We start from the raw sequence: 26,076 nt of genomic DNA, 5'->3' as shown, positions 1-26,076 counted from the left end.
GTAAAACCTTCGCCTCTACTCCCACTTCCCGGATATATCCAAGCCATATTAGTAAGATTCAGCGTGACTTAACACTACCACCCTGACGTTTTACCATAAAATAGGTAATAGGACGACATCCAAATTTCTCACGTCTGTGTCAGTCTCATATCTGTCACAATTTATCAATCTGTGTCAATCTAGCACAATCGATGTTTGAGAGCAGAGAGCCACATATCGTTTTATCCATCTTTCTCGCTCACTAAACTGTGTCTCAATTTCTGGTCGGAGCAAGCGATTAGCATTGGTTATATAAACAAATCCAGTCGCACTGGGTTACCATGTTATGGTCATATAATGTGCGTGACTAAGTACCTACTAGTGCGGATTTGAGGTCATGATCTTCGATATGCAAATCGCACACCCGAATCTTTTACCACTGATATAGGTACGGTATTCTTAAAATGGGCATATGTAGCAAACGTTCGCTTGCGGTCAAAGCAATTGAAGCAGCTACCCACGGCTAGTCACAGCTTACAGAGCATTGCCTCATTGCACCAACTTAATGTCCTTTCCGTTGATTCAGTTTTAATTTAACGGATACCGAGGTCAAATTACATTAGAACTTTGAATGGCAGCAGGGACGGAGGGTTTTCAATGAGTATTAACGGGCCGGCTAAACGGTGGCATTCAATTATGCACGGAGTCGTAGATCGAAACGATTGAACATTCCTCAACCGTATTGCAACGAGATAAGGCCTATCAAGGTTACGTTACTTATGCGTGCTGATAGTATTAGCACAGATATTAAACTTGCTTACTCCGTTGGCTCAGTGACCCAAAATGAGACTTGGCCTCCGACACAAGACAGCGCCAATTTTCTCGGTCCTGGTCCTGCGCTACTTATCGTAAATTTTTCACACCATACAGAAAAAACAAGTCATCCTAAGTATGCTAACCGAGTAGCTTATTTTACTCAACAGTTTCGCCAATAGATGTCGCATCAAACTGATACTGTATTCAACCGTGTGACTTCTGGTCTTCTACATTTATTTAGCTAAAGTCTCAGACTATTTTGGAATGTCATTAGAGTGTCACAGACACAAGCTGAGAACTGTTTTTAAGTTTGACCGCTATGTTTGTGCGTCTGTCTGTGGTACCGATGCTTGGGTGAACCAATTTGGATGCGGTTTTTATTTAATGCCAGGTTTCTAACGGTGTTTCTTAGACATGTTTTATCAAAATTGGTTTATCCGTTTCATTGTTTTTGGGGCCTTTTAATTGACAGAATGGACGTAATACGCCTGTGGCCCGTTTCTAAAAAGCTTGTAACTTGTAATACAAGCGGATGTCATTTTTGACTGCTTTTGTTAGAAAGGGACTTCCATTTATATTACAACTTACAAGCTTTTGAGAAACGGGCCCCTGTTATTAGGAATATTAAGATGGACATAAACAATTACCGTTTAATTTTCAATGAGTATTAGCGCGGCTAAACGGCGGCGCGGGCGCGTTTAATTATGTACGGAGTCAAGGATGAACGATGAATCTTTAAATACTCCTTTAGTATAGTCCATTTTTGTAAATGCTTTATGACTACGGTAATGTTGTATTATCACTTGATACTAAAGTAAGAAGGTATTATGCTTCGAATAATACCCGCTCGCAAAGTGACACCGACCGCCAGCATCATGGGCGGGACAGCAATATTATTTATTATGCGCGTGCGATAGGGATAGGAACAGGCGGGTCACGTACGAAATTCTTCGTGTTTAGCGTCCTTACTTTACAACTAACGCCATCACTATGATTTCGGTGAAGGAAGACCTGTGGAAACTGACTTAATCTTAGCATAGCCTGATTTCTTCCCTAGGTTGGTAAATAAGGTATTAGGAGTCGCTTTAATAAATGCTAGTTCCAACGCCAAATATTGTAATTTGGTAGTCGGGCAGACTTCAGATTCAATACATAATTTTTGAGTACCCTCTAAATTGTTTATCTAATAGACAAAACACCAAAACAATTAATAAAAAACACGTTAATAAAATAATGTCTGCCTACATAAGTTGCATAAATTAGAAAATTGCAAATCATAATCAAATTTCTTAATTAACATAGATTTTCAAATATCAATTGTACATTAAATTGCAACCCAGTTGAATAGGCATATGTATATAATTTCATGCTTTCGTGCGTGTATCCAGTGATATGTCGAGTGATCATCTCAATTACGAATTGTATATGGCGCTTAGGTTAGCGTACCGTATGAAAAGCCCGTAATCATATTTATTACGAATGAAGAAAAAAAAAATCACACTTTTATATCCGATACACGAAAGAGTAACTTTGATTGAATGTATTATAATGTGTTGTGTTATGTTTGTAAGTTAATCTGCAAGTCTATTTATTTTGAATGCTTAATATAAGTAGACTTTTTGCCCAATGTTTTTAGGTATGTTAGACAAGACAGGACGTGGGTTGACTGTTGCATTTGTTGTTGTGTATCATAATTCATAATGTAAGGTTGGGCACAAAAACACTAGAATTATTAAATACACTTAGTAAATTAATTATCTCCGATACAATTTTAAAATCGCATCTGTTCCGCCACCGGCGATTGGCGACGAGCTTTTTTTTCTTTGCGAGCTACTGTTTACGAGTACGTTTAAAAACATTTGTATCTATTATCTATCATCTTATTCACACAGGATCTTCACATACGTATATCGCGCGAGAAAATAGTCGAGACTGTCGCAACGCAAGCGATTCGCTTTCTCGCTGCCGGTAAAACTGGTGTCATAAGCTGCTCCTCGTCGTATTTTATCCATTGGTTTAGAGCAACCATACTCAACCTTTTTCTTTTAGGGCTACAAAGGCGGTTGTAGCCCCGGGCCGCAAGGTGACGATGATGGCAAGGTTATGTATCTGTCTAGCCGCAAAGACATCAAAACTTGCCAAGACAAATGCAATTTTAATTTGTGACAATAAAGATTGAAATTGAAACTAGCGATTGAAAGCGCTGGTGGCCTAGCGAAGCGCTGGTGGCCTAGCGGTAAGAGCGTGCGACTTACAATCCGGAGGTCGCGCGTTCTAACCCCGGCTCGTACCAATGAGTTTTTCGGAACTTTACCAGTCGCTTTTCGGTGAAGGAAAACATCGTGAGGAAAACCCCCAATACGGGCCTAGTTTACCCTCTGGGTTGGAAGGTCAGATGGCAGTCACTTTCGTAAAAACTAGTGCCCACGCCAATTACTGGGATTAGTTGCCAAGCGGACCCCAGGCTCCCATGAGCCGTGGCAAAATGCCGGGACAAAGCGAGGAAGATGATGAAAGATTGAAACTAGGATAGAATGGGAGACCTTTTTATAGGGCTCTGGGCGGCTAGACTGGCTAGAGCAGTGGTTCCTAACCTTTTCAGTCCGGTTACCCCTATGACTAACTAAGGAACCTGATTTTACCCCTCCTCCCAATGGTAATAAAAAATAAAACGTGTACGTTTGTTGTGTTGTTATATTAGATTAGCTTATTCTTATTACCCCCGTAAAATACCAGTTTTACCCCCAGGGGGGTAATTACCCCCAGGTTAGGAACCACTGGGGTAGAGGCTATACCAGGCGGTCTAGCATGAATTGCGTTCTCGCGCGAGACTTCAAGATAAGGACTCGCACGCGAGAACGCAACTTATCCAGCCCGCCAGGATCACAGTTTGAGTACGGCTGGATTAGAGGAAAAAACAGTCTAGGAAATAGGAATTCAATTAATTGAAATTGCATTGCAAATTCACGATAATCACGATAATTTAAAGCTCAATAAAAGTAATTTATGTGATTTTACGATTCCGTTTTGGTAAATTAATGGCAATAATTCGTAATGGTCTATTTATTGGATGTTTACATAAGCTGTGGTAGCCAATTGATCTAGGCGCGCAACTTCAAGACAGATAATCCAGAGATGTCTTGGGTTGGTAGCACGTATCGTACGGTCACGGATTTTTACTATTGAACTATTAAGGGGCCCACTGATTACCAGTCCGCCGGACGATATCGGCCTGTCAATTCGTCGATGTCGATTTTGACAGCACACGCAGTGCAAGTGTTATTTTAAACGTCAAACTTCTATGAAATTATGACGTAGCACTTGCACTGCGTGTGTTATTATAAAATAGTTGCAGACTTATCTTGGTCTAACTCTATCTACTCGTTATTTTTTTTTAACCAAAATAAAGTACAATGAGCCCAAGTTGGTACATTAACATATTCTTAGCATAGGTATGTCTGATGTGATGTGTCATACATGGCTAGACGCAAATGAGTAATGTCGTTCACTGGATGTCGAAATTGTCGTTTTTACGAGGAAATAACTCCATGCTCCATACTCCATAGTGCCCGTCCGAACATTAAGGTCAATAAAAGAGTTCCGGCGCTCTGCTAATTACACTGCGCATTAGGAGACAAGGACTGAGCTGCCAACGTATTTAGAGGATAGTAGACCGCTCTTCCACACAAATTTTGTCCCCATTTGCCTCCCTGGATATTGAAATTATGGAAAATATTTTTACACAATTTATTGTAAGGTCAATGTGGCTATTTCCGTCTACTAGCGATTTTCTCGAACAACAGACAAAATTGATAGTTCCAGCAATTGAAAGCAGAAGAGTTTTTTTCCTACGATGAAAATCAAAGAAATATACGCTCGTGAACGGAACAGCCCCTATGACGGAATTAGCCACATTGACCTTATATTACTTAACCATCATCTATGCCCCTCCGTTTGACTTTTTTAGAATTTTTGATTACCTATTATAAGAGTTAGGTGCAAAAAGAAATTCAATACTTACAAATTTTTAAAAGCTCCTAACTCCTAAGAAAATTAAACCTAAAAAAATCTAAGGAAGGGGCATAGCTGCGGTTAATATACACCAAATTGCATAAAAATATCTTCTACAAAATTAATATCCTGAGAGGAAAATGAGGACTACGTTTGTATGGAGAACTGGTCACGGGACGTAATCCCATTTAGTCTTAAATAATAATGCGCATATTTGTAGGAACGAAGAATATCAAGGCAAATTCTACGTTCAAATTTAGAACGTTTAACTTTAACGTTTAAGAAACTTGGAGACGCCTAAAACACAGATTCCATTCGCCTCTCTCTAATTATCTAGACTTTTAATGACATGGTTAGGCACTAAACTGTTGTGACATTTGTGACTTACTGTGCAGAAAGTGTGTGATCCATCTCTCTCGGAAATACGTACCTGTGAAAGACACATGAGATTAATACAAATAATATACGGAAGATGAGAAATAATAACGCCGGCTCTCGAAATGTCAAAGTGAACAGTTTTTAAAGATAATAAATTACGCTGCAGTTGGCTGTCAACAGCGACATTAACTGAACATTGGGCCTTGGTCTTACACAAAAATGCAAATACATAATAAATACAAATTTAATGTAAGTAACGTATTTCCAGCCACATGACTCAATGAATGGTAGGTAGCATGAAATTTAATCTCGGTCTTACCCGGGAGTGCAAATTGGAGTAATAATCAGATTGGGCTCGCGTGCAGTGTGACACACATCTATTATATCGTAGAGAAATATGTATAATAGATATCAGAACCAAAATCAGCAACATCCAGTTGTTTTCCTAAAGCTGTATCTTCTAACTACTGAGGTCTCTGACTAAAGAGTATTCTATCTAGATACATAGATATCTATCTAGATCCACAGAATAAAAAAGTGGACATTGCTGACTTTGCTTCAGTCCCGTTACGGGACACAGAAGGCACATTATCTTTTTTCACTTTTTTCCGAAATAAAGTCATTAGCACTATTAAGCTTTGAGGAGGCTTGGACTCTCTACCTTCCACGTTTTGCGACAATTAAAGAGTTAAGCAGGAATGTTGCTGCTATGGAGTAGAATAGTAGATAGCATTTTGGGAGTCGAATTACCTATAATTTTCTATCTTGTTCGTTGTCAGAAAAGGAGAAATCTAAAAATCCAAAATTACCGTAATAATAATTGTCATGAGATGTTTGATATCAGAACATTATGTTTGATCAGATACCTAATGGTGTCTATATTCAGTATACAAATCCAAATTTAACCTTTTTACTTCATAGCCCTATATATAGATAGACTATCGATTCATGAAAAAACTTGCTAAAAATAATTCAGGTCAATGAACTCCGTCCACTTTTGTATAAGTAAAATAAATATTGCTTCAATGTCGATACATTTAATGCTTTTATATCTCCGAACCGAAACGACGACCGAAAATATTTTTTGACACTCGTTTTAATAAATCAATTTCTATTGGAAATATTTTCTGGTTTATTTTTATACGCTGTTGGTTTCATTGATTTATAAAAACATACACGATTTAGGTGGATTAATACAGCGTTATATGCACATACAATACTACACACTGTTATTCAGCTTCACTGCATAACTACTCCACTCCACTCTCTCCACTTCCTGGTATCTGATTCGGTGAAATTGGGAGTAAGTATATACCACCTTAATTCCGATGACAGTGCAATAATAAGCAAAAAAATCATCACTGCTGTTTTGCTGTGGCAAAATTCCGGGATAACGCGAGGAAGAAGGATGTAATAATAAGCTAACATGGCGCTGATCTGATGCAGACAGACGGTAGCTAACGGAACTCCTCGATGGAAAAAGAGAAACACATCGAGTTAGGCTCATTCGAAATGTCTCAAACAGTACTTGATAGACATGCAAATAACAAGTGCAGTCAGGAATAAAGGTCGTAATTTCAATTTCATAAAACGACAGCATCACAGCGAAGCATTGTTGACGGCACATTGCTGCGGTAATGTTGTTGCAAATAGAAAATAACCTTAACTAAATTTACGCCTTACGGCCACTGTTAAACTAAATAACGATTGTCTATTATAGTATTTTCATTTACCATCATTTCATTTACCATCATCAGAATAAATACTCTTCAGCCCACACACAGGCTTAACGTAATTATTTGCATTGTACTGGACTGGAGGTTAACTGCTGGCGTGGCTAACAAGATTACTGCCACTTACGATTACGGCTTATACCTCACTGCGCTGATACCTGTAAACCTTGTTAATTTCACTTTACGGAAACTACATTTACTATTTAAATCTACCACGGACAACCAATACGGCTTGGGACTCTACATATATTGGGTGAAAATAAACATCGGCCCTAATAATACACAATATAATGACGATATAAGCGCCTTTAGCACAATTCATCCTTTCTGAGAACTAATAACAGATATAGTTGGTAACTGCATTGTTGTGACCTTCGTGCATGGATGACGTGATACTCAGATTTTATCGTACATATACAAATAATTACTATCGTCAATTTCGTCTCAGTGACCTTTAAATCTGGAAAAACACAATTATTGCCAATTATGTTATTTACAGCGACGGAAATAGCCTTTGATTTTAGATAAATATCAGGCAGTGTGTCTAAAATATTTGTTGGCAATGGCAAGCCGGTGATATATTCCTTTCCCTTTTTCCTTAAAGTGATGAAAAATTCAAAACAAACAGTGATGAAAAAAACAAACTGAAAATAAAGTAAGCCGGTGGAAATCGAGACCCATAAACGCCCCGTCATTGCTGTGCACAGTCACGGCATTTCGGGTAAAGGCAATGTGGGTTTAGTGGGTAGGACTTCTCCCCCTTTACTCGCTAAGAGAAAGGAATGGGAAATGGGAGTCCCACATAACCCCGGCACCTCTTTAGGTCACAGGGGGTATTCGTAACAGCATTACCAAATCGTTACAAGCGGACGGACGGACAGAGTCGCACCATAAGGGTACCTTTTTGGTACGGAAAAGAAGGTATTTTTGCGAAATGCAGATTTTATTATTTATATATTTAATTTAATCGTGGGTCCGGGGTTAACTAATTGGCCCAGTTTTGTGCGAATCCTTCACTCCGCCGATGTCAACAGACTTGTTTGCGCTGTCGCAAACTTTAAGGCGGAGAATCCCGTACGTAACCTACATTCTTACATAAATAACTCCTTTTGCCCGATTGACGATGACGAGAGGGTGTAGTTTATTTAAGGTAGATAATTGGCCCAGTTTTGTCCGACTATCCGACTGCACGACGCGATGAAGGGTAATGTGTTTATCAGTCTTTATGTATATCTATGTTCCTTTGCGGCACACTAGAGATCAAACGCGTATTAGGTTAATTTATGTGTGTATCTATGTACTTGTAGCGAACCTGTTTAAAAAAGAATAAAGGTTTATCATCGTTTCCAAAAAGTTTAAGATTTTAACAAACTTTTATTTCTATCTGCAATCTAAAGAGTAAAATTTGACCCATTTATCGGTGGTCTATGACTGAGATGATCTAAAAATACTTTATCCCAGATGCAATCCAGAACCAAGCTCTTCACTAAACTAGCATGTGCACGATGCACGTATATAGACACACCATTTAACACTAAAGTCTCACATGATTCGTAAAGTTATCAATGTCCAGTCCTGTCTTCTTCTTCAACCTTCAACCTATCGTTTTCCCGGTCTAGTGCCAGGAGTGCCAGGTACGCTTTCCTACTCAATCATCTACACTTTGCCCGGTCTTCGGCATCCTCAGGTGTGAGATTGTTCTCTTCCATGTCCAGTAATTTAATAAATTCGTATTTGTAAGCTGTACACAACATGCGTGAGGGGTTTTACTTAAGTTTTTTAGCTTTAGCCAATCCGAATACATGCTTGATCGTGCAAACATTTCCACATACAGCAGCGTAATGGGCCGACGATCTTGCCGATAACTACACATCATAAAATTACAAGCCTGCACGATTGTAACTGTTAGAAATAACTAGCTGGATAGAAACGAATGCGCAAACTTATTAATAGCTAGATGTATGTAGTTCACATGTGCAGAAGATCCGCTATCTAAATAAAAATACTGCTAGTAAATATTTGCGGGTTAGACTATTCTTGAATGTCAACGTCGAATGTTGAGACGATCGTGCCACGAACGAGTAGGTATCACTCTATTTCGGTAAAACTATAAAATAATAAAGTGAAGTGTAGGACGATAGTCCACGTTCATACAAAATATGTAATTGTAAGCATACTTTTACTATATGATATTGGCGCATTTGTTCATTTCATTTACCATATACGTATTTAGTTTCATCTATTACTGGCGACCGGCCCCGGCTTTGCACGGGTTAACAAATTATACATAAAACTTCCTCTTGAACCACTCTATCTACAAAAAAACTGAATCAAATTCCGTTGCGTAGTTTTAGAGATCTAAGCATACATAGGGACAGACAGCGGGAAGCGACTTTGTTTTATACTTTGTAGTGAAAACATTGCATGATTAGTTTTAGCAATGACATGCAATTTGACCTGCTAGATGTAACTTTATTTTGTTACTTGGCCAAATAAAATAACTTGAACTTGAAAACTTGAGCAACTGAGAGTCCAATCCGAACTCAACTTTAGTAGGTTCAACTTTTGGACTGCAGATTGATGACCGTTGGCTACAGTCACTGTCCAAGTCTAACTCTAGTCAGCTGTCGGAAACCAGGCGCGGAAAAGAGGCGCTGGACAGAAAAATGCATTTTATATGAGTTGTACTGGTCAGTATCAAGTGGCGGAAGGCCGTCTGGACGGAGGGAGGTACCGCTGGAGAGACGAAGTGCAGAAATACCTTAGCGAACTTGGCGCCGTCGACTGGACAGAAATGGCTTTGGACAGAGTAAATAGCATGGCGGTCTTTGGTGTCGGAGGCCAAGATCCACTTCAGGTGGTTGCGCCACAGCAGTAAGTAAGTGAGAAAACAGCAAGATTGACTTAGCTATTGTCAAAGAAAGTGAACTTTCTGTATACTAGTATTATTATCTCTGTCTAGGACATCGGCGTCGTAATGCAGTAACCGATACCACCATGTATTCATATTAGTGAAACTGTCGCCGTCACGCAACGGCGGCGCTCTACTTTCTACTGAAAGTACAATGCAACTCTAACAAAGGGATGTCTTCGAGGACGTCTGAGGCCAGAACCGCGAAAACCGAATTTAAGGGTCCATTCATAATTGTCAAATATATATTCTTACGTTACTCCGACTATAACGAAAGAATTTATATTCTTAGATTCTTACGTTACTCCGACTATAACGTAAGATTTATACACAAACATTAACTATTCACAACTGTTTTATTGGTACATAATTAGTCCCTGGTGGACTAAGGTCCAAGGGATATATGTACCTATATCTTCAATAAGCTTTCCGAACTGCTGACGATAGTATATCATTAGAGTATGTATATCGCATTAGTTTTTTTATAGTCAACAACAGCAAACACGGTAGAACATAATGCTGACTATAAATCATACTTTTACTTTCTCGGCCAGTCAATCGTGTGAGATGTTTGTACTGCGTATTAGCAAAAACAAGTTATAGGTGGTGGACCTTATTACGGTGCCATAAGGTACACGAATGGTCATGCTACTGTTTCAATGATGGCACTTACAGCATTACAGCACAGCATAGTTATTTAATCATGGATGTTTGTTTACATGGATGGTGGACCTGGTTTGTTTACGTGGCAATAATTCTTAAAGTTATTTTTTTTTGGTGTAATAAGCATACCTACATCTTGGGAAATAGTTACGTTTACAAGCTATAGGACACGGCTGAGTATAATTGAGGAAACTACGTAACACCAACATTAGAAAATTACTTACTTCGTTTCAACAGGGAGTCAACAGACCATAAGTTCACGCAAACTCTGTATGACGATGCTAATCGTTCTAAAACGACGGCCCTAATCTTTTCGACTATTACGCAAGTCAGCACACTGAGAAAAGTGAAATCTGGGCCATTTCCCTTTATGGTTGTTGCCAACTTGGCATATTAAGATGTCAGACTCAATGGGATGCGAAAAGTTGCTAAATTCTTAAAAAAAGTTGCCTGTTTAAAGACACAAAAGTGGCCAAATCTGGCACCAAAGTTGCTAACATAGCAATACTGCCATTTACGGGTTACGGGCAATAGAACGAGTATATAGATATAGGGATATTAGGGATCCTCTGTCGTTAAGATCGTAATGAATGTGTACCCGAAACTAAGTTTAACAAGAAAGTATTGGCTTCGGAAAGTGTCAATAGCTGTTAACTTCGTGATAGTTCTCAACCAAAGACAAGTAAGTAGTCAATAATGTTAATCTTTAAACATTCAAAGTCACTTTTGCTGATTTTTGACGTCGTCTAATTAATAATCTAAGAGAACGTCGCCTAATAAATAATCTGAGAGAGTTACAATACAATAAAAAGATTATATTAATCTCACTCGATGATTATAATACTTTTCACATAGCTCGGCCACGGTGACAGATGTCATCTCCGTACAATTTGAAACCTTAAAACGCAAAATTGTATTAAGATACATAACAGCTCTCACCGTCGCCGCACCCATTTACTCAAGCTATGAATAAAACATTATAGTGACCAGTGTAACGTCAGGGCAAAATAAATCTCATTCAGTTCAGTGACATATTTCACTTTTGTTTTGAAGATGTTTAGATCATATCTTTCTCTATCATATAGTAGCAAATTCCATTCCATTCCACCAAACAGCTGGTAGTAGATAATGTCTATTCTAAATCATATATTCTAATATGTTAGCAAATTCCATTATCTAACCAAATTGGTAGTAGGATGAGGCAAACCGTGCAAATAAATGGTGAGTTGACAGGAATGTAATGCCTGAATCGGGCGAATAAACTCGAAAAGAACTCTGAATATGTAACTGTAGTGTCAGTGTCATTCTATGGAACTCGCTAACTATGTAAACAAACCGCCATACCAAAATTGTCTCTAAATGTCAATTTATTAGTGACTTTTGTTTACATAGTTAGCAAGTTCCATAGAATGACACTTTAAGTTGCAATTGCAACACCGTTCATATGACGTCATCTACCAAAATGATGGCGCCCCAAGACTACCAGTCTTTAGCATAACTCGTCTCCGCCAACTTTTTGCGGTAAATGTATATCGGGTGAACGCGATCCACATAACCAGAAGGTCATAAACGACGGGAACCGACAGACGCATTCGACGTTACGTTAGCAAGAGAGAGGTACCGTTACCCGTACTTACTAATAGTAATGTCGTAAGCGAGCATATGACGTCATCTACCAAAATGATGGCGCTCCAAGACTACCAGTCTTTAGCATCAAGCATCACTCGTCTCCGTCATCTTTTTGCGGTAAATGTATATCGGGTCAACGCGAACTACATATCCAGAACGTCATAAACGACGGGAACCGACAGACGCATACGACGTTACGTTAACAAGAGAGAGGTACCGTTACCCGTACTTACTAATGGTGATGCCGTAAGCGTGTCTCGATAAACCGAAGTGGGTCTTAAAGCGTATGGTTACTAACCTTACCTAATGGGAACTTGATATCTTATCGTTTTATTGGTGTGATTGATTGTTTTTTAAGAACGCTGTTCTTGGTAAATTAGGTCAGAGTCTTCAAACCACGGCCGTGGGGAAGGAAGTGGGACAGCCGAAGGCCTGGGTTTTAGAAGTTTACAAATAAATTAATGTTATTGGACAATCTTATAAAAATCGACCTAGCCCCACCCAGCTCAAAAAGGCTTGTGGTGTGAGGTGTGAGGCTAAGGATAGATGCCGAATTGACGATATTCGCAACGGCCTAATTGACAAGACTTACGAAAAATTCAATGCATTTTTCATTCAATACCCGAATTTAACCCAACTCAGGAAATGGGTTCACCAACACCAGGCTAAGATTGACAGTTCTTTTATACGCTTCGCTGTATTTGCTTTTCTTTTGAATGTCAGGTGTGCTTTGTTGGTTCTAAAAGTGTAGCGACTAAAGCGCACCGACGTATGGAATTGAAGCGGCCCCAAGTTTATAACCACGATTGAAGTGATTATCAATCGCAGTTAGGTAATTTTTTTAAAAGCATAAACCTCTAAGTTATGTTTTCCTATTTGTCCGACCGATCTGTTACTAAATAAAAACATGATAAAATTGATAAATCATGATCATGACGAATCATACCAAACGTAAAACTTAAAAAGGTATCTCATAATGATCGTCACATTGAAAACTAGGAACGGAACAATCAAGATAACAAATAATCATCCAGAAAATAAAATAATAAAGTCAAATTTAAATGGATAAAGTCAAACAGTAGCATTCAAATTTAAAGTCCATATATTATATATTTATTCACTGATTAAAATGGAATTACTTGGTTACTCAATTAAAAGTTCCTCAATTGACGTTCATGTGCAGATATCTTTGGCGTTATTCATAAACGGTTGCTAAATTAATCAGTTGATGATCGTCGATTGTCCCTATCTGTCGTTATGCCATAGAGAGGAACAAACGACGATCATCAGCTGATTAAATTAGCAGACGTTTATGAATAAGGGGGCTTGAATATAAATGTTCTATACCTAAATACGACATAGTAAAACTAGTGTACTTCGGTCGAACAAAGCAAAATCACGAAAATAGAGTCGGCCATGTTTGTGGAGAGGCTTTGTCGAATGTTTACACATAACACACGCAGGAATAATACGTGACTGATTGGGTGCTGTTTGGTTAAGGACGGGTGACGGCTTAATCCTTACTTATTCTTTTTTTTTTGTTTATGGTGGCGTAAGGTGACGTAGTGAGCGCGTAAGTGTTTCGACATATTTTTCCTAATTATTATTTCGAGCTTTTGATAAGTATGGGTTGATCAGAACAAAAAATTCATATACAATTACATTTAAAAAACAATATTATAAAATAAATGAAAATTACAATTTTTATAAATAAATTCATTCAATATAAGATTACGCGGGAAGGATTGACCCTAACGCACTGACGCCTTCGATATGTGGTGCTGCATGGAGAAAGATGTTTCGTATCCCATGGACAGGATTTCGGACTTAACGTCATCCGAATGTCTACGCAGTCTTTGAATACCGAAGTCATATTGCAAGGAAAGACGGTGGCAACCTCGAAAAGCTCCTTGTTACCGGCAAAGTGGATGGGAAAAAGTCCGGACGTGGACGCAGTCCAATACGTTGGTCTGACCAGATCCGCACCGCTCTTGACTCTGCAGTTCACATGGCTCTCCACACCACCAAAGACAGAGACAGATGGAGAAAGATAGTGAGAGAAAGTGATACAAAATGGAGATCACGACCCTCAATATTGAGGAATACGACGCATGGCGGAGGACGCGGGAAGGATTTTATAAAAAGTGATCATATTAAGCTGGCTCTTGTACTCGTATTGTATTCCGTGACTGTTGTGTTTTCAATCTACGAAAGTAGAACATCGGTCTCAAACAGCATCGGAATCCAATTCCCACTGCCGTTGACATCTGTATCGGTTACACGTTTGCAAGTTACATTCGAATTGACATACATTCACGGTACATACTCGTACGTGTTAAAGTAGGTTTGCAATATACTTATTGAGTCAGATATATGGAAAAAAAAACCGGCCAAGTGCGAGTCGGACTCGCGCACGGACGGTTCCGCACCATCAACAAAAAATAGAGCAAAACAAGCAAAAAAACGGTCACCCATCCAAGTACTGACCCCGCCCGACGTTGCTTAACTTCGGTCAAAAATCACGTTTGTTGTATGGTAGCCCCACTTAAATCTTTATTTTATTCTGTTTTTAGTATTTGTTTATAGCGGCAACAGAAATACATCATCTGTGAAAATTTCAACTGTCTAGCTATCACGGTTCGTGAGATACAGCCTGGTGACAGACGGACGGACGGACGGACAGACGGATGGACGGACGGACGGACGGACGGACGGACGGACAGCGGAGTCTTAGTAATAGTTTTTACCCTTTGGGTACGGAACCCTAAAAACTAATAGTGAACGGGTTTCTATTGTTTTCCAAATAGATTTAACGTTTTAAGTCATAATGTATTGTTTGCCATCATTTTCGTTGGTCATAATTTATTTGGTTCAGAAACGCGTCACTTTTCAGGATTGCCATAAAACAAACCTTTTTTTAAGAGGGGAAATGCTTTACGCATACCACCCGGCGCGGGGACGGGCCGGGATGGTTATGTGGGACTCCCTGAGGTTTACCCACTAAAACCCCTCTGTTGCCGCCTCGCTGCTATAAGGCGAGGTCCCAGGAACGCCGAAGTACTCTTCCGCAACCTCGCCAGCGGCCGTCCGGACTCGGACCCGACCCTTGGGGAAATCACCCCTTCACCTCATTGGGCGCGTTGGCTACGCATCGCGCCCGCCCACGCAGGGACCTTTCTGTAGGCGACAGACGTCCCCGGGCCTGCCGCCCACAAGTGCCCTTATGGGGGTAACCGGCGGTCGTATGCCAACCGCCGCCGCCCCACGCGCTTGCGGCGCATTGGCTGAGAGGCCGGATCTTCCTCCCTGCCACGCTCCGCTGCCTCCTTCTGCACCATCACGTCCTCGCAGAAGGAGGCCACCGCCTTCCATCTACTCTCCCCACCAAGCATGGATTTTACCACTGCTGGCAAGGAAAGGTCTCTCCCCACTACGGCCACGAGAGCGGCCCTCTGATCCGCCCAGGCTGGGCAAATGGCCAGCGTGTGTAGCGCCGTGTCTTCGGCATCGCCGCAGTCGTGACATTGCATCGTTGGTTCCCGTCCTGCCCTCCTACACAGGTATCTCCCGATACTTATTATTATTGATTTAAAACTAAATTTATAATCGGACAGTCGTGCTACTTAACATTACCACCCCCCAGTTGGAGACTTCAATCGACAAATGTACCGTCTGTAGGTAGCACGGCTATTCGAACAACGGGACGACGCAGCGTCCCAGAGGCCGTTCTTATATCTACCACACGCACATGACCAAACCTAACCCATCAATAGGATAACCTGACGAAATCCTGAAAAGTTAACGGTTTCAGTTTTAGGACTAAGTGTAAGGCCTGAGTGGACGCTCGAGTTGGGCCTGCAGCGGGCGGGGCGTGCAGCTTGCATGTTAAACGAATGCAAACGTATAGGAGCGGCCTTAGTACACGCTGCTCAAATTACTCCTGACCCCGACGCCACGCTGCACGCCCCGCCGAACGCTCCGCTTCGAGCGTCTACTCAGGCCTTACACTAATGATAATATGACAAACAATACATTATGACTTAAAACTTTATGGGAAACAAAGGGGGCATAGTAAACAGAAACAGATAGGTGGTGATAGGTAAGAGAGGAAAATTGAGAGAAGCGGTTTCGTCTTAAGCCAACGGCATGAGTTGAATGAACTTTAAAAAACAAAAGTCGATGCCGAGAATCGTCTTATAGGTGGGCACTTACCTAAATATTTACAAGAGTTTTTGATCCACGTCAACGGTGCTCGAGTGCCTATAAACAAAGCACTTCATAATCGAAACTGCTGAGTGTTTCAGTTTTGTAAGTGCCGAAAGTTTCTCGTAACGTCGGAGTTACAAAGTTTCAGCAATAAACGAGGCAGTTTTCTTCTTAATCACGCTCTATTTGCTGAAATTCAAACCAGAATAATGGCAAAAATTACTACCCTATGAAATCATCTTTATGCATTTCTTTCTTTTAGCAGAAAGAGGCGATGGCGATGAGGCTTGAAATGGTAAAAACGGGAACCTATTACTAAAACCACTGTCCGTCTGTCTGTCTGTCACCAGGCTGTATCTCACATATGTCCAAGTTGAAATTTTCACAGATGATCGCCCACCGAGGGTTCCGTCCTCGGTGGGCGAGTCCGACTCGCACTTGTTTTTTATCCGGTTCGTTAAAGGGGCCGAATTCATCAGTTTATTATCTACCTAAGGGCCGGTACAGCTACAGACGGACTGCAACCCGACTGAAACTTGTATGGGAACTGCACGCCGACGTTGCAGTTGGCGTGCAGTTCCCATACATTTTGCAGTCGGATTGCAGTCCGTTTGTATCGGCCCTAAATGTTTTATAAAACTGAACCGAGCCGCAGTTTGCCGACCCCTGGCGTGATAGGAATTTCTCAAGTCAGCTGTACAATTTACCTACGTCAAGAGTAGTTAAGACTCAAGAAGTGACTTTGTTCCGCCTATGTGGGTCACAGCGATTCTGCGTGATATGCATGTTTGCATGCTTGTTACAAGTCTCCGGTCATCGGCCGTATTAGTGCCTATAACTGTCAAACCTTGAGGAAAGCCATGACTGTATGTTGTTGTTGTTAATACGAAACTAGCGACCCACCCCGGCTTCGCACGCGTTGCATGAAACCTTAACAAATTATACACCGAAACCTTCCTCAAGAATTACTCTATATTGATTGGTGAAAACCGGCATGAAAATCGGTTCAGTAGTTTTTGAGTTTTTCGCTAATATACATACAAACAGACAGACGCGGCGGTGGACCTTGTTTTTTAAGAGGAAACGGGAGCTGAGATTTAAATATTTTAGGTAAATATACCCTTCTCGCTTACGGAAGTGGCTCCTAAAACTAGTGCGATAAGGACAAGGCGAAAAATCCTGCGTAAAAATCTCAAAAAACGAGGTTTCGTACTCGACGGTTTCCTCCTCCGGAAATTAAGTAATCAAATGTAACGAAATTTTGAGATCTAAATGGTAATGAAATTATCTGTGTCGGACTGTTTTGCTTTTGAGGCTAATTGATGTCAGTTTTGAACACCATGCTTCTCTTTGCGGCCTAGTAAATTAGGCCGTTTATGCGAATATTTGTAGTGCTCTAGCGCCTTAAAAAACAAAAATATCAAAAAAAGCAAAACAGTGCGACACAGATATTAATAATAATAATCTGTGTTGAAAAAATCATTGCTCTAGCTCAGTGGTTCCTAACCTTTTCAGTCCAGTCACCCCTATGACTAACTAGGGAACCTGATTTTACCCCTCCTCCCAATGGTAATGAAAAATTTAAACGTGTACGTTTGTTGTATTGTTATATTAGGTTAGCTTATTACCCCCGTAAAAGTTTTACCCCCACGGGGGTAATTACCCCCAGGTTAGGAACCACTGCTCTAGCTTCAAAAACCACGGAGAAAACAGTCGAGTACGTTTGTATGGAGAAATAATCACTCCTGTTGCCTTTTAAGGTGTAGTGATACACTGGCGCCCAATAATAAATATGTACAGTCGCCATCAGATATATCGGAGCGGCCAAGGTGTTCACAATATCTGAACACGCACTCTAACGCTTTGACAATAGAGGCGTGCTCAGATATTTATGAGCACCTTGGCCGTTCCGATATATCTGATGGCGACTGTAGTTTGTTTTGCGTGATATGCACGCTTGTTTGTTCGTTTTTGCGTGATATGAATCTTCTTCCTCGCGTTATCCCGGCATTTTGCCACGGCTCATGGGAGCCTGGGGTCCGCTTGACAACTAAACCCAAGAATTGACATAGGCTCTAGTTTTTACGAAAGCGAATACCATCTGACCTTCCAACCCAGAGGGGAAACTAGGCCTTATTGGGATTAGTCCGGTTTCCTCACGATGTTTTCCTTGTGTTTGTTTTCCTGAAGAAAGGCCAGGTCAAGAGCACCCTAAACCAGCGAGCGTGTATGAGGAATGTTATGAAAGTAACGGAAGCGAAAGAGGTATGTCAGGATCGTAGCAAGTGGAAATCCGGGAAATAGGCGTGATTGTGTGTATGTATGTATGTTTTCCTTCACCGAAAAGCAACTGGTAAATATCAAATGATAATTACCAGTGTTTTGCGTGTTATGAATGTTTGTTACATACATATTATGCCCGGGGTTGTCGACCGAGAAATTAGCGGCAAATCGCGAAAAGTAAAGCCTTCACTTTGTTTACTTACTTCTTTACACTAAGTCTGAGTTCACTGGCGGCCAATAGTGTGTCCAAACTATTTGTATTGCCCTTCCTTGACAAGTTTTAAGTCAAGTCATCGGCAGGGTGTTTATCCTCACACCCTAGAACCTAAATGGTCGCGTACTGTGCGGTTTAAGAGGAATTTCCTCCCGCGGACACTCCGGCTGTGGAATGAGCTCCCTGCCGAGAAAAAAGGAGTGGACAGGTTTTTAAAACGTCAGCAACGCGCATGTAACACCTCTGGAGTTGCAGGCGTCCATAGGCTACGGTGACTGCTTACTATCAGGCGGCCCGTATGCTTGTTTGCCACCGATGTGGTATAAAAAAAGTCAAAAAGGTCAACTTAAGACTTGGGTACTGTACATACAGTAAGCGGAAATGATAATTGATCATATATAATAGTATTTTTGCACGCAAGTGTACCCGTCCCGCGTAGCTCATACTGCTCATACCCCCGCCTATAAACAGTTTACGACTGTCTCACGTGTGTCCCACGTCCCACCTGTTTGCCAAGACGGTGCGTGGCATGTCCCGTAGTCCCCATAAAACGTCAAATAGGGCCGTTAGGCGGTCTACATTGTACGAGAGGGACACCGCTATATACGTGCCCGCTGTCTCGCTCCCACACCTGGTTCAGTGCATGTGATAACCGCGTTGTTCATTGCGATTTGACGGACGCAGACGAATCGCTAATGACGGTAGCGTGTTTATGCACGCGAGTGTAGCGATATAGCTCTTAGTATATTCGTATTCAAAATGGTTTAAGAGTTTATATACCTACCCATTATTTTGTTTGCTAAGTGAGGCGGCGCTGCGTGACGCGCGCGAAACATACCTAAACATAGGTAACATATATTTTTTTAATCCTGACTTTTAGTAAAAATCTTTAGGTTCACTTACATAATATATGAACCCAAAATTTTTATCTGCGTCTGTTTGGTCTACGTAGATATGCCACAGACGTTTATATTAATTTTGATAAGACAGACACTTGACATTTAGCAGTTATAATCATGTTGACCTTCATATTGTACTGCAGTAAAAAACACTAAAAAGTGTGAGTTTTAATTATAATATTTATAATGCATAAGAACTCAAATAGCGTGAATGCGTGAAAATACTAATGCGTGAATGGGGTAGGTAAAATGATGCAAAATAAATAGAAAACTATAGGCGTATTCAGATTTTAGTAACAAACCACGAATTAGATCTGGATCAGTTATGGATCTGATCCAAATCTAATTCGTGGCTTGTTATTAAAATCAGAATACGCCAGCTTCTGATGGTCATGGCCACATAGCGTCAAACACGTTTTAGATAAAACAACACACACACAGCTAATTCAGCGGACTTTTTCCTTAAAGCTTAGGTATAATTAATATAATATGAACTTTCGTGGGATTTGGATAGGTCATACATTATACCAAATAGGCGAATGTAATTTTAAAAATATCCCGGTAAGTACAGTCAGCCGCAGAAGTGGCTAAGAGGGCGAGGTGTTCAAAATGATCTTGACGCTACTTTATTAAGAGAATAAGAGCGTGTCAAGGTAATTTTGAACACCACGCCAGCTTAGCAACTTCTGCTGCTGACTACAATCACAGGACATAAGTAGTACTTATGTCCTGTGATTTATTAAGTACCCACTATTGCGTTTAATATTGAATGTTTTGTCTACTTATAAACTTTGTACCTATTCAAGAATGTCCAAAGAAAAACGCGGAAAAAAAATCAACACATCCAATTCAAAATTAAGTAGGTATGATTTATACATTATTTGTTATTTGAATCAGTTTGTTGCTGTTATATGTAGTAAGAAATTTAATTTCACAATTTAAACTGTAAAATATCAGCCTTAAATGTAAAATTTGACTATGAAAATCCTATAGCAAAATTGTCTAGAACACCAAAAACTGGCCGTGTGGGATAATTGTATCCGCAACTATTTAGCAATTTGCAAAACAATAGAAAACCAGCATGGTCCGCAGCAGCTTGAAACAATAGCCTAGTAAAAACCGTGACTGGCTATTTATAGCCTGAGAATAGGCGGGTAAGTTTATGTGGGTAATATGCCTTAATGGTAAATAATAAGCCTTATTAACACTTAAAGCAGCAAACAGACTTGTCTGGCCTAGTGGGTAGTGACCCGGCTTGTGAAGTCATTGGTCCTGGATTTTTATCCCGGTAAGGGCATTTATTTGTGTGATGAGCACAGATATTTGTTCCCGAGTCTTGGGTGTTTTCTATGTATTTGTATAATACAGCCATTCTCAAAGTGTGTTCCGCGGAACCCTAGGGTTCCGCGACACCCCTGCAGGGGTTCCGCAAGAATTTAGAATAATAAAATAAGCATAATTATTATGCTTATTAATAAAAAAATACACTTCTAAAAACTATTGTTTTATTGTAGGGTTCCATCAAGTATTTCGCTTTCCAAAAGGGTTCCGTCAAAAAAAAAGATTAAGAACCGCTGGTATAATATATATTTAGTTGTCTGTGTACCCACAACACAAGCCTTCTTGTGCTTGAGCACAGAATAAGTAATAGTATTACTTGAGCTCTTACAATTAGTCAATCTGTGTATGTCCTAGATCAGCGGTTCTCAATCTTTTTTTTTGACGGAACCCTTTTGGAAAGCGTAATACTTGATGGAACCCTACAATAAAACAATAGTTTTTAGAAGTGTATTTTTTTATTAATAAGCATAATAATTATGCTTATTTTATTATTCTAAATTCTTGCGGAACCCCTGCAGGGGTGTCGCGGAACCCTAGGGTTCCGCGGAACACACTTTGAGAATGGCTGTCCTAGATAACTGAGAAATTTTTGGTAATCGTTATTGTGTCAGCCTGCGATACAGGCCTAGCCTAGTGTAGGGGTCACAGGTAATTTTTGTGTTCCATTTTTAGGGTTCCGTAGCCAAATGGCAAAAAACGGAACCCTTATAGATTCGTCATGTCTGTCTGTCTGTCCGTCTGTCCGTCTGTCCGTCCGTATGTCACAGCCACTTTTCTCCGAAACTATAAGAACTATACTGTTGAAACTTGGTAAGTAGATGTATTCTGTGAACCGCATTAAGATTTTCACACAAAAATAGAAAAAAACAATAAATTTTTGGGGTTCCCCATACTTCGAACTGAAACTCAAAAATTTTTTTTTCATCAAACCCATACGTGTGGGGTATCTATGTATAGGTCTTAAAAATGGAAATTGAGGTTTCTAATATCATTTTTTTCTAAACTGAATAGTTTGCGCGAGAGACACTTCCAAAGTGGTAAAATGTGTGTCCCCCCCCCTGTAACTTCTAAAATAAGAGAATGATAAAACTAAAAAAAATATATGATGTACATTACCATGTAAACTTTCACCGAAAATTGGTTTGAACGAGATCTAGCAAGTAGTTTTTTTTTAATACGTCATAAATCGCCTAAATACGGAACCCTTCATGGGCGAGTCCGACTCGCACTTGGCCGCTTTTTTGTATTGTGCAGTGTCAGTACCTAATCATGTATATAAATATAACAAGTCATATTCAGTTGTAACCTGTGATAAGCACTGTTTATTCATAAAACATTTTTTTAAATATTTATTTATTTATGAAAAGTACAAGCAACTCTTTAACCCTTTATATTTATAGCATTACAGATTATAATATTACAGAGTATTATGGATTATAGTATTTTCCACATATCTTGGGTATTGTGACATCTCAATACATATTTTGCATTTTGAGGTTTTAGATTCACCCGTGAAGCGCTGTCAAACTTCGGTTTTGTAGTAAGTGTCATTTCTGTATGGTAGTACTATTATTTATTCTGTGCTATAGTTCATAAACCCAGATTGATAGAAGTAAAGGATTTTTACAATTTAATATTTTATTAAAAATGCTTCAATTTAATTTATTACCTATACATTTTCACAATAATTCTGGTGTAAAGTGTGTGGAATGTTATGTGGAATGTGAAAAAATAAACTAATAATAGTTTTCCCTAATATTAGTGATGGCTGGTCCAGTCTAGTTGATAACCAACCTGATAAACTGCTAGTAGTTCTTAATCCAAATATATGTTCAAGTAATTATATTTAAAATGGAACAAATGTTGTTTAATGGAGTACAACTTTTAACAATAGGTAACATTTGTCTCATTTACATAATCTATTTATCTTGCTGATTCAATATTTGCATTCTGTTTGAATATTATAAATGACAAATGAGGATAATTTAATTTGTGTTTCTGCACAAAATTACCACTAAATTAAATAGAATTTGTGAATGACTTACCTCTTTAACAACTCCTAGTTTATGCTTGATGTCCGGATCAGCGTTTGAACTCAGCGCCACAACTGCATACTGGTTCTCAGAGCCTTCCAGTTTAGGCTCCGACGGGGACACATTCTTGCTGGCAGCATTATTGCCGGCAGCGGGCTCCTCAAGAGCATCCACCGGCCTCTTACTTGTGCCTTTAGATGAGGAGGCTGATGGCACAGCCTCAAACTGAGGTCTCTCCAGCACTTTCATGCCCATGTCCTCCTCTATCTTAGCACGCAGACGGTTCCTGTCCTCGGCCACGTGAGGATCCACCCCGTCCACCGACTCCCCGTGGTGAGCAGCCGCAGGAAAGTCTCCCAACTCATTCTGCGCCAGCGGAGGCGGCATCAGCAGCTCCGGCCCCGCTTTCTGAATACGCTTGTACACATTATACACACTGTCGTTCACACTCGTGGAACTTTTGAATTCCGGCAAATAGAACAGCGCTCCTAGCCACACGATTCCAAATGTCAAAAGTACAGAAACAATCAAATATTTCTCCCGAAGGCGGAACGACCGCCGAGATATGGACGGCACTGGGACTCCGTTAACAAAGCGTTGGTACGATGGTAATATGCCCGTCATATTTACGTAAACAAATGTCCTAAGGTTCTACGGTAAATAGTTCGTGGATGACAGGTCATGCAGGCGACCCGTCACTAGCGGTCGCCATTAAACATCTGCCAAGCTGCCAACAGAGTTGAAGGAACACAGCGCGCTTTTCCAACAACGGAATACCGTACACAGTGTTTGACAGTGTTCTCGACGTTGTAAAGCGGAGCGGATCGCCAGAAAAGGTACACAATAGAACACAGTGTCATCAAAACCGGTTTGGTAGAAAGTGTTATACAGATAAGTTATATTTTAGTGGGATACCATAGCAACTGCTTTAATTTCTACCAAATGAATGTGTAGAGTTTGTTCGGAAAGAGAAGAGTCGTGGAATCCCCTACATTCCACGACTCTTCTCTTTCCGCACAGACTCTAGAGAGCAGCGACAGCACAACAGAGATAAGCGACAGCAGCAGACGAGTGATAGCACAGACTGTGCAAGAGTGGGCAGTAGAGATAGAGAGATCCGAGTAGAGAGTAGTAAAGAGAGAGTACCTACTCCCTCTAGGGATTGCAGAACCGGTACTGTTTAAAAGAACCGGGATTTTCGGTACCAGGCAAAAATGGAACCGGAATTTCCCGGTATTTTCGGTACTTTCGGGACTGCCTTCAAAAATCAGTTTTCACATCAATTTTTAGTAAAAAAAAGCGGCCAAGTGCGAGTCGGACTCGCCCATAAAGGGTTCCGTATTTAGGCGATTTATGACGTATTAAAAAAAACTACTTACTAGATCTCGTTCAAACCAATTTTCGGTGGAAGTTTACATGGTAATGTACATCATATATTTTTTTTAGTTTTATCATTCTGTTATTTTAGAAGTTACGGGGGAGGGGACACACATTTTACCACTTTGGAAGTGTCTCTCGCGCAAACTATTCAGTTTAGAAAAAAATGATATTAGAAACCTCAATATCATTTTTGAAGACCTATCCATAGATACCCCACACGTATGGGTTTGATGAAAAAAAATATTTTGAGTTTCAGTTCTTAGTATTGGGAACCCCAAAAATTTATTGTTTTTTTTATTTTTGTGTGAAAATCTTAATGCGGTTCACAGAATACATCTACTTACCAAGTTTCAACAGTATAGTTCTTATAGTTTCGGAGAAAAGTGACTGTGACATACGGACGGACAGACGGACAGACAGACAGACAGAGGCAGACAGACATGACGAATCTATAAGGGTTCCGTTTTTTGCCATTTGGCTACGGAACACTAAAAAGCGTAAAACGACCACGAATCTTTCTTAAAACAATAAAAAAGTAGCACAGTGAAGGTACACACTTCTTCTGTACCATAATATGTGTCTTTAATTCACACAATCATTAATATAATTTGTTTCTTTTTTTTTCCTAAACTACATGATATTTTTACTATCTTTGTTGATTGGCAAAAACTGAATTGTGGCTCAGTAATATCATCATTTTTTTAAATATGTAAGACGTTTTGTGAAAAAGGATATAAAATATTGATAATTTTCGCATGCGTTCAAAATGGACTGTAGACCTTCGAACATATAATAACAGAACTATCAATTCGACAAATCAAGAAATTATTCAGCCAGAATTATTAATTCATTTAAAATATCATTATCATATGTGAGTTTCTTATACCGTGTTTGAATTTGAATTAAAAGTAGTATTTTATTAATTACAAAATACCTTCATGTATTATTTAAATCTTTTTAAATTGTCTCTATTTTTGCTTCTAGTTAGTATACAAATATGAAATAACTAATTGTTCGTATAAAATTATTTATCGTACAAACATTTATGCCCTTAAAGTATCAAATTACGCAATTTTATATTGTCGGCATTGTCAAACCCATTGACTTTTGTTTTTAATTTATTTTAATGTAGTGGTCAGCCGTAAAAGTATTACCATCAGCCTTAGATTGATAAAATATACATATTTATTTTCTATATAAAACATGATATTTCATGCTATGTAACAGAAAGCAGTCAAATATTGTACCGGAAATTTTAGTCCCGAAAATCCCGGGAGTACCGGGATTTTAATTTTGAAATCCCGGTTCTTTGCTTGGTTCTAAATCCCGGGAATTCCCGGTACTTTCGGTACCGGTATTTCCCGGGAGCAAACCCTAACTCCCTCCAGGCGGATGTTATGCCTGGAGATCGAAGTCCATGCACTGAGACTACTGAGAGTTGGTTAGAAGTTGTATTTTATAGTTGAGTAGTAATTGACATTCAGAATCCGTAAGCGCAATGTAGAAAGTGTTAACACCATCTGTTCATTCAATATAAAGAATTTATATTTATTTAGTTTAAATTAATAGTTCAAATTTACCTAACCAATATTATGTCACA

At 39.7% G+C, this 26,076-nt stretch overlaps 1 protein-coding gene and 1 long non-coding RNA gene across 2 annotated transcripts in view; both read right to left on the bottom strand.

The window, feature by feature from the left end:
• The window catches only part of LOC134649739 (mannosyl-oligosaccharide alpha-1,2-mannosidase IA), a 138,286-nt gene extending 114,245 nt beyond the window's left edge, over nt 1-24,041 (bottom strand). The window contains exon 1 of the mRNA XM_063504570.1: nt 23,109-24,041. Within this exon, the coding sequence (XP_063360640.1) occupies nt 23,109-23,720 (612 nt within the window). The 5' untranslated portion in view covers nt 23,721-24,041. The remainder of the gene's footprint in view (nt 1-23,108) is intronic.
• On the bottom strand, nt 17,643-18,063 carry LOC134649812 (uncharacterized). Its single transcript, XR_010096991.1, has 2 exons — nt 18,008-18,063; nt 17,643-17,811 (listed from the first exon to the last, which is right to left on the bottom strand). It is a non-coding gene; the product is annotated as an uncharacterized LOC134649812 (long non-coding RNA).
• Nucleotides 24,042-26,076: the final 2,035 nt, after the last annotated feature.

Source organism: Cydia amplana, chromosome 7 (genome assembly GCF_948474715.1).
Source record: "Cydia amplana chromosome 7, ilCydAmpl1.1, whole genome shotgun sequence".
NCBI lineage: Eukaryota > Metazoa > Arthropoda > Insecta > Lepidoptera > Tortricidae > Cydia > Cydia amplana.
This window is presented reverse-complemented; position numbering and strand designations above follow the sequence as displayed.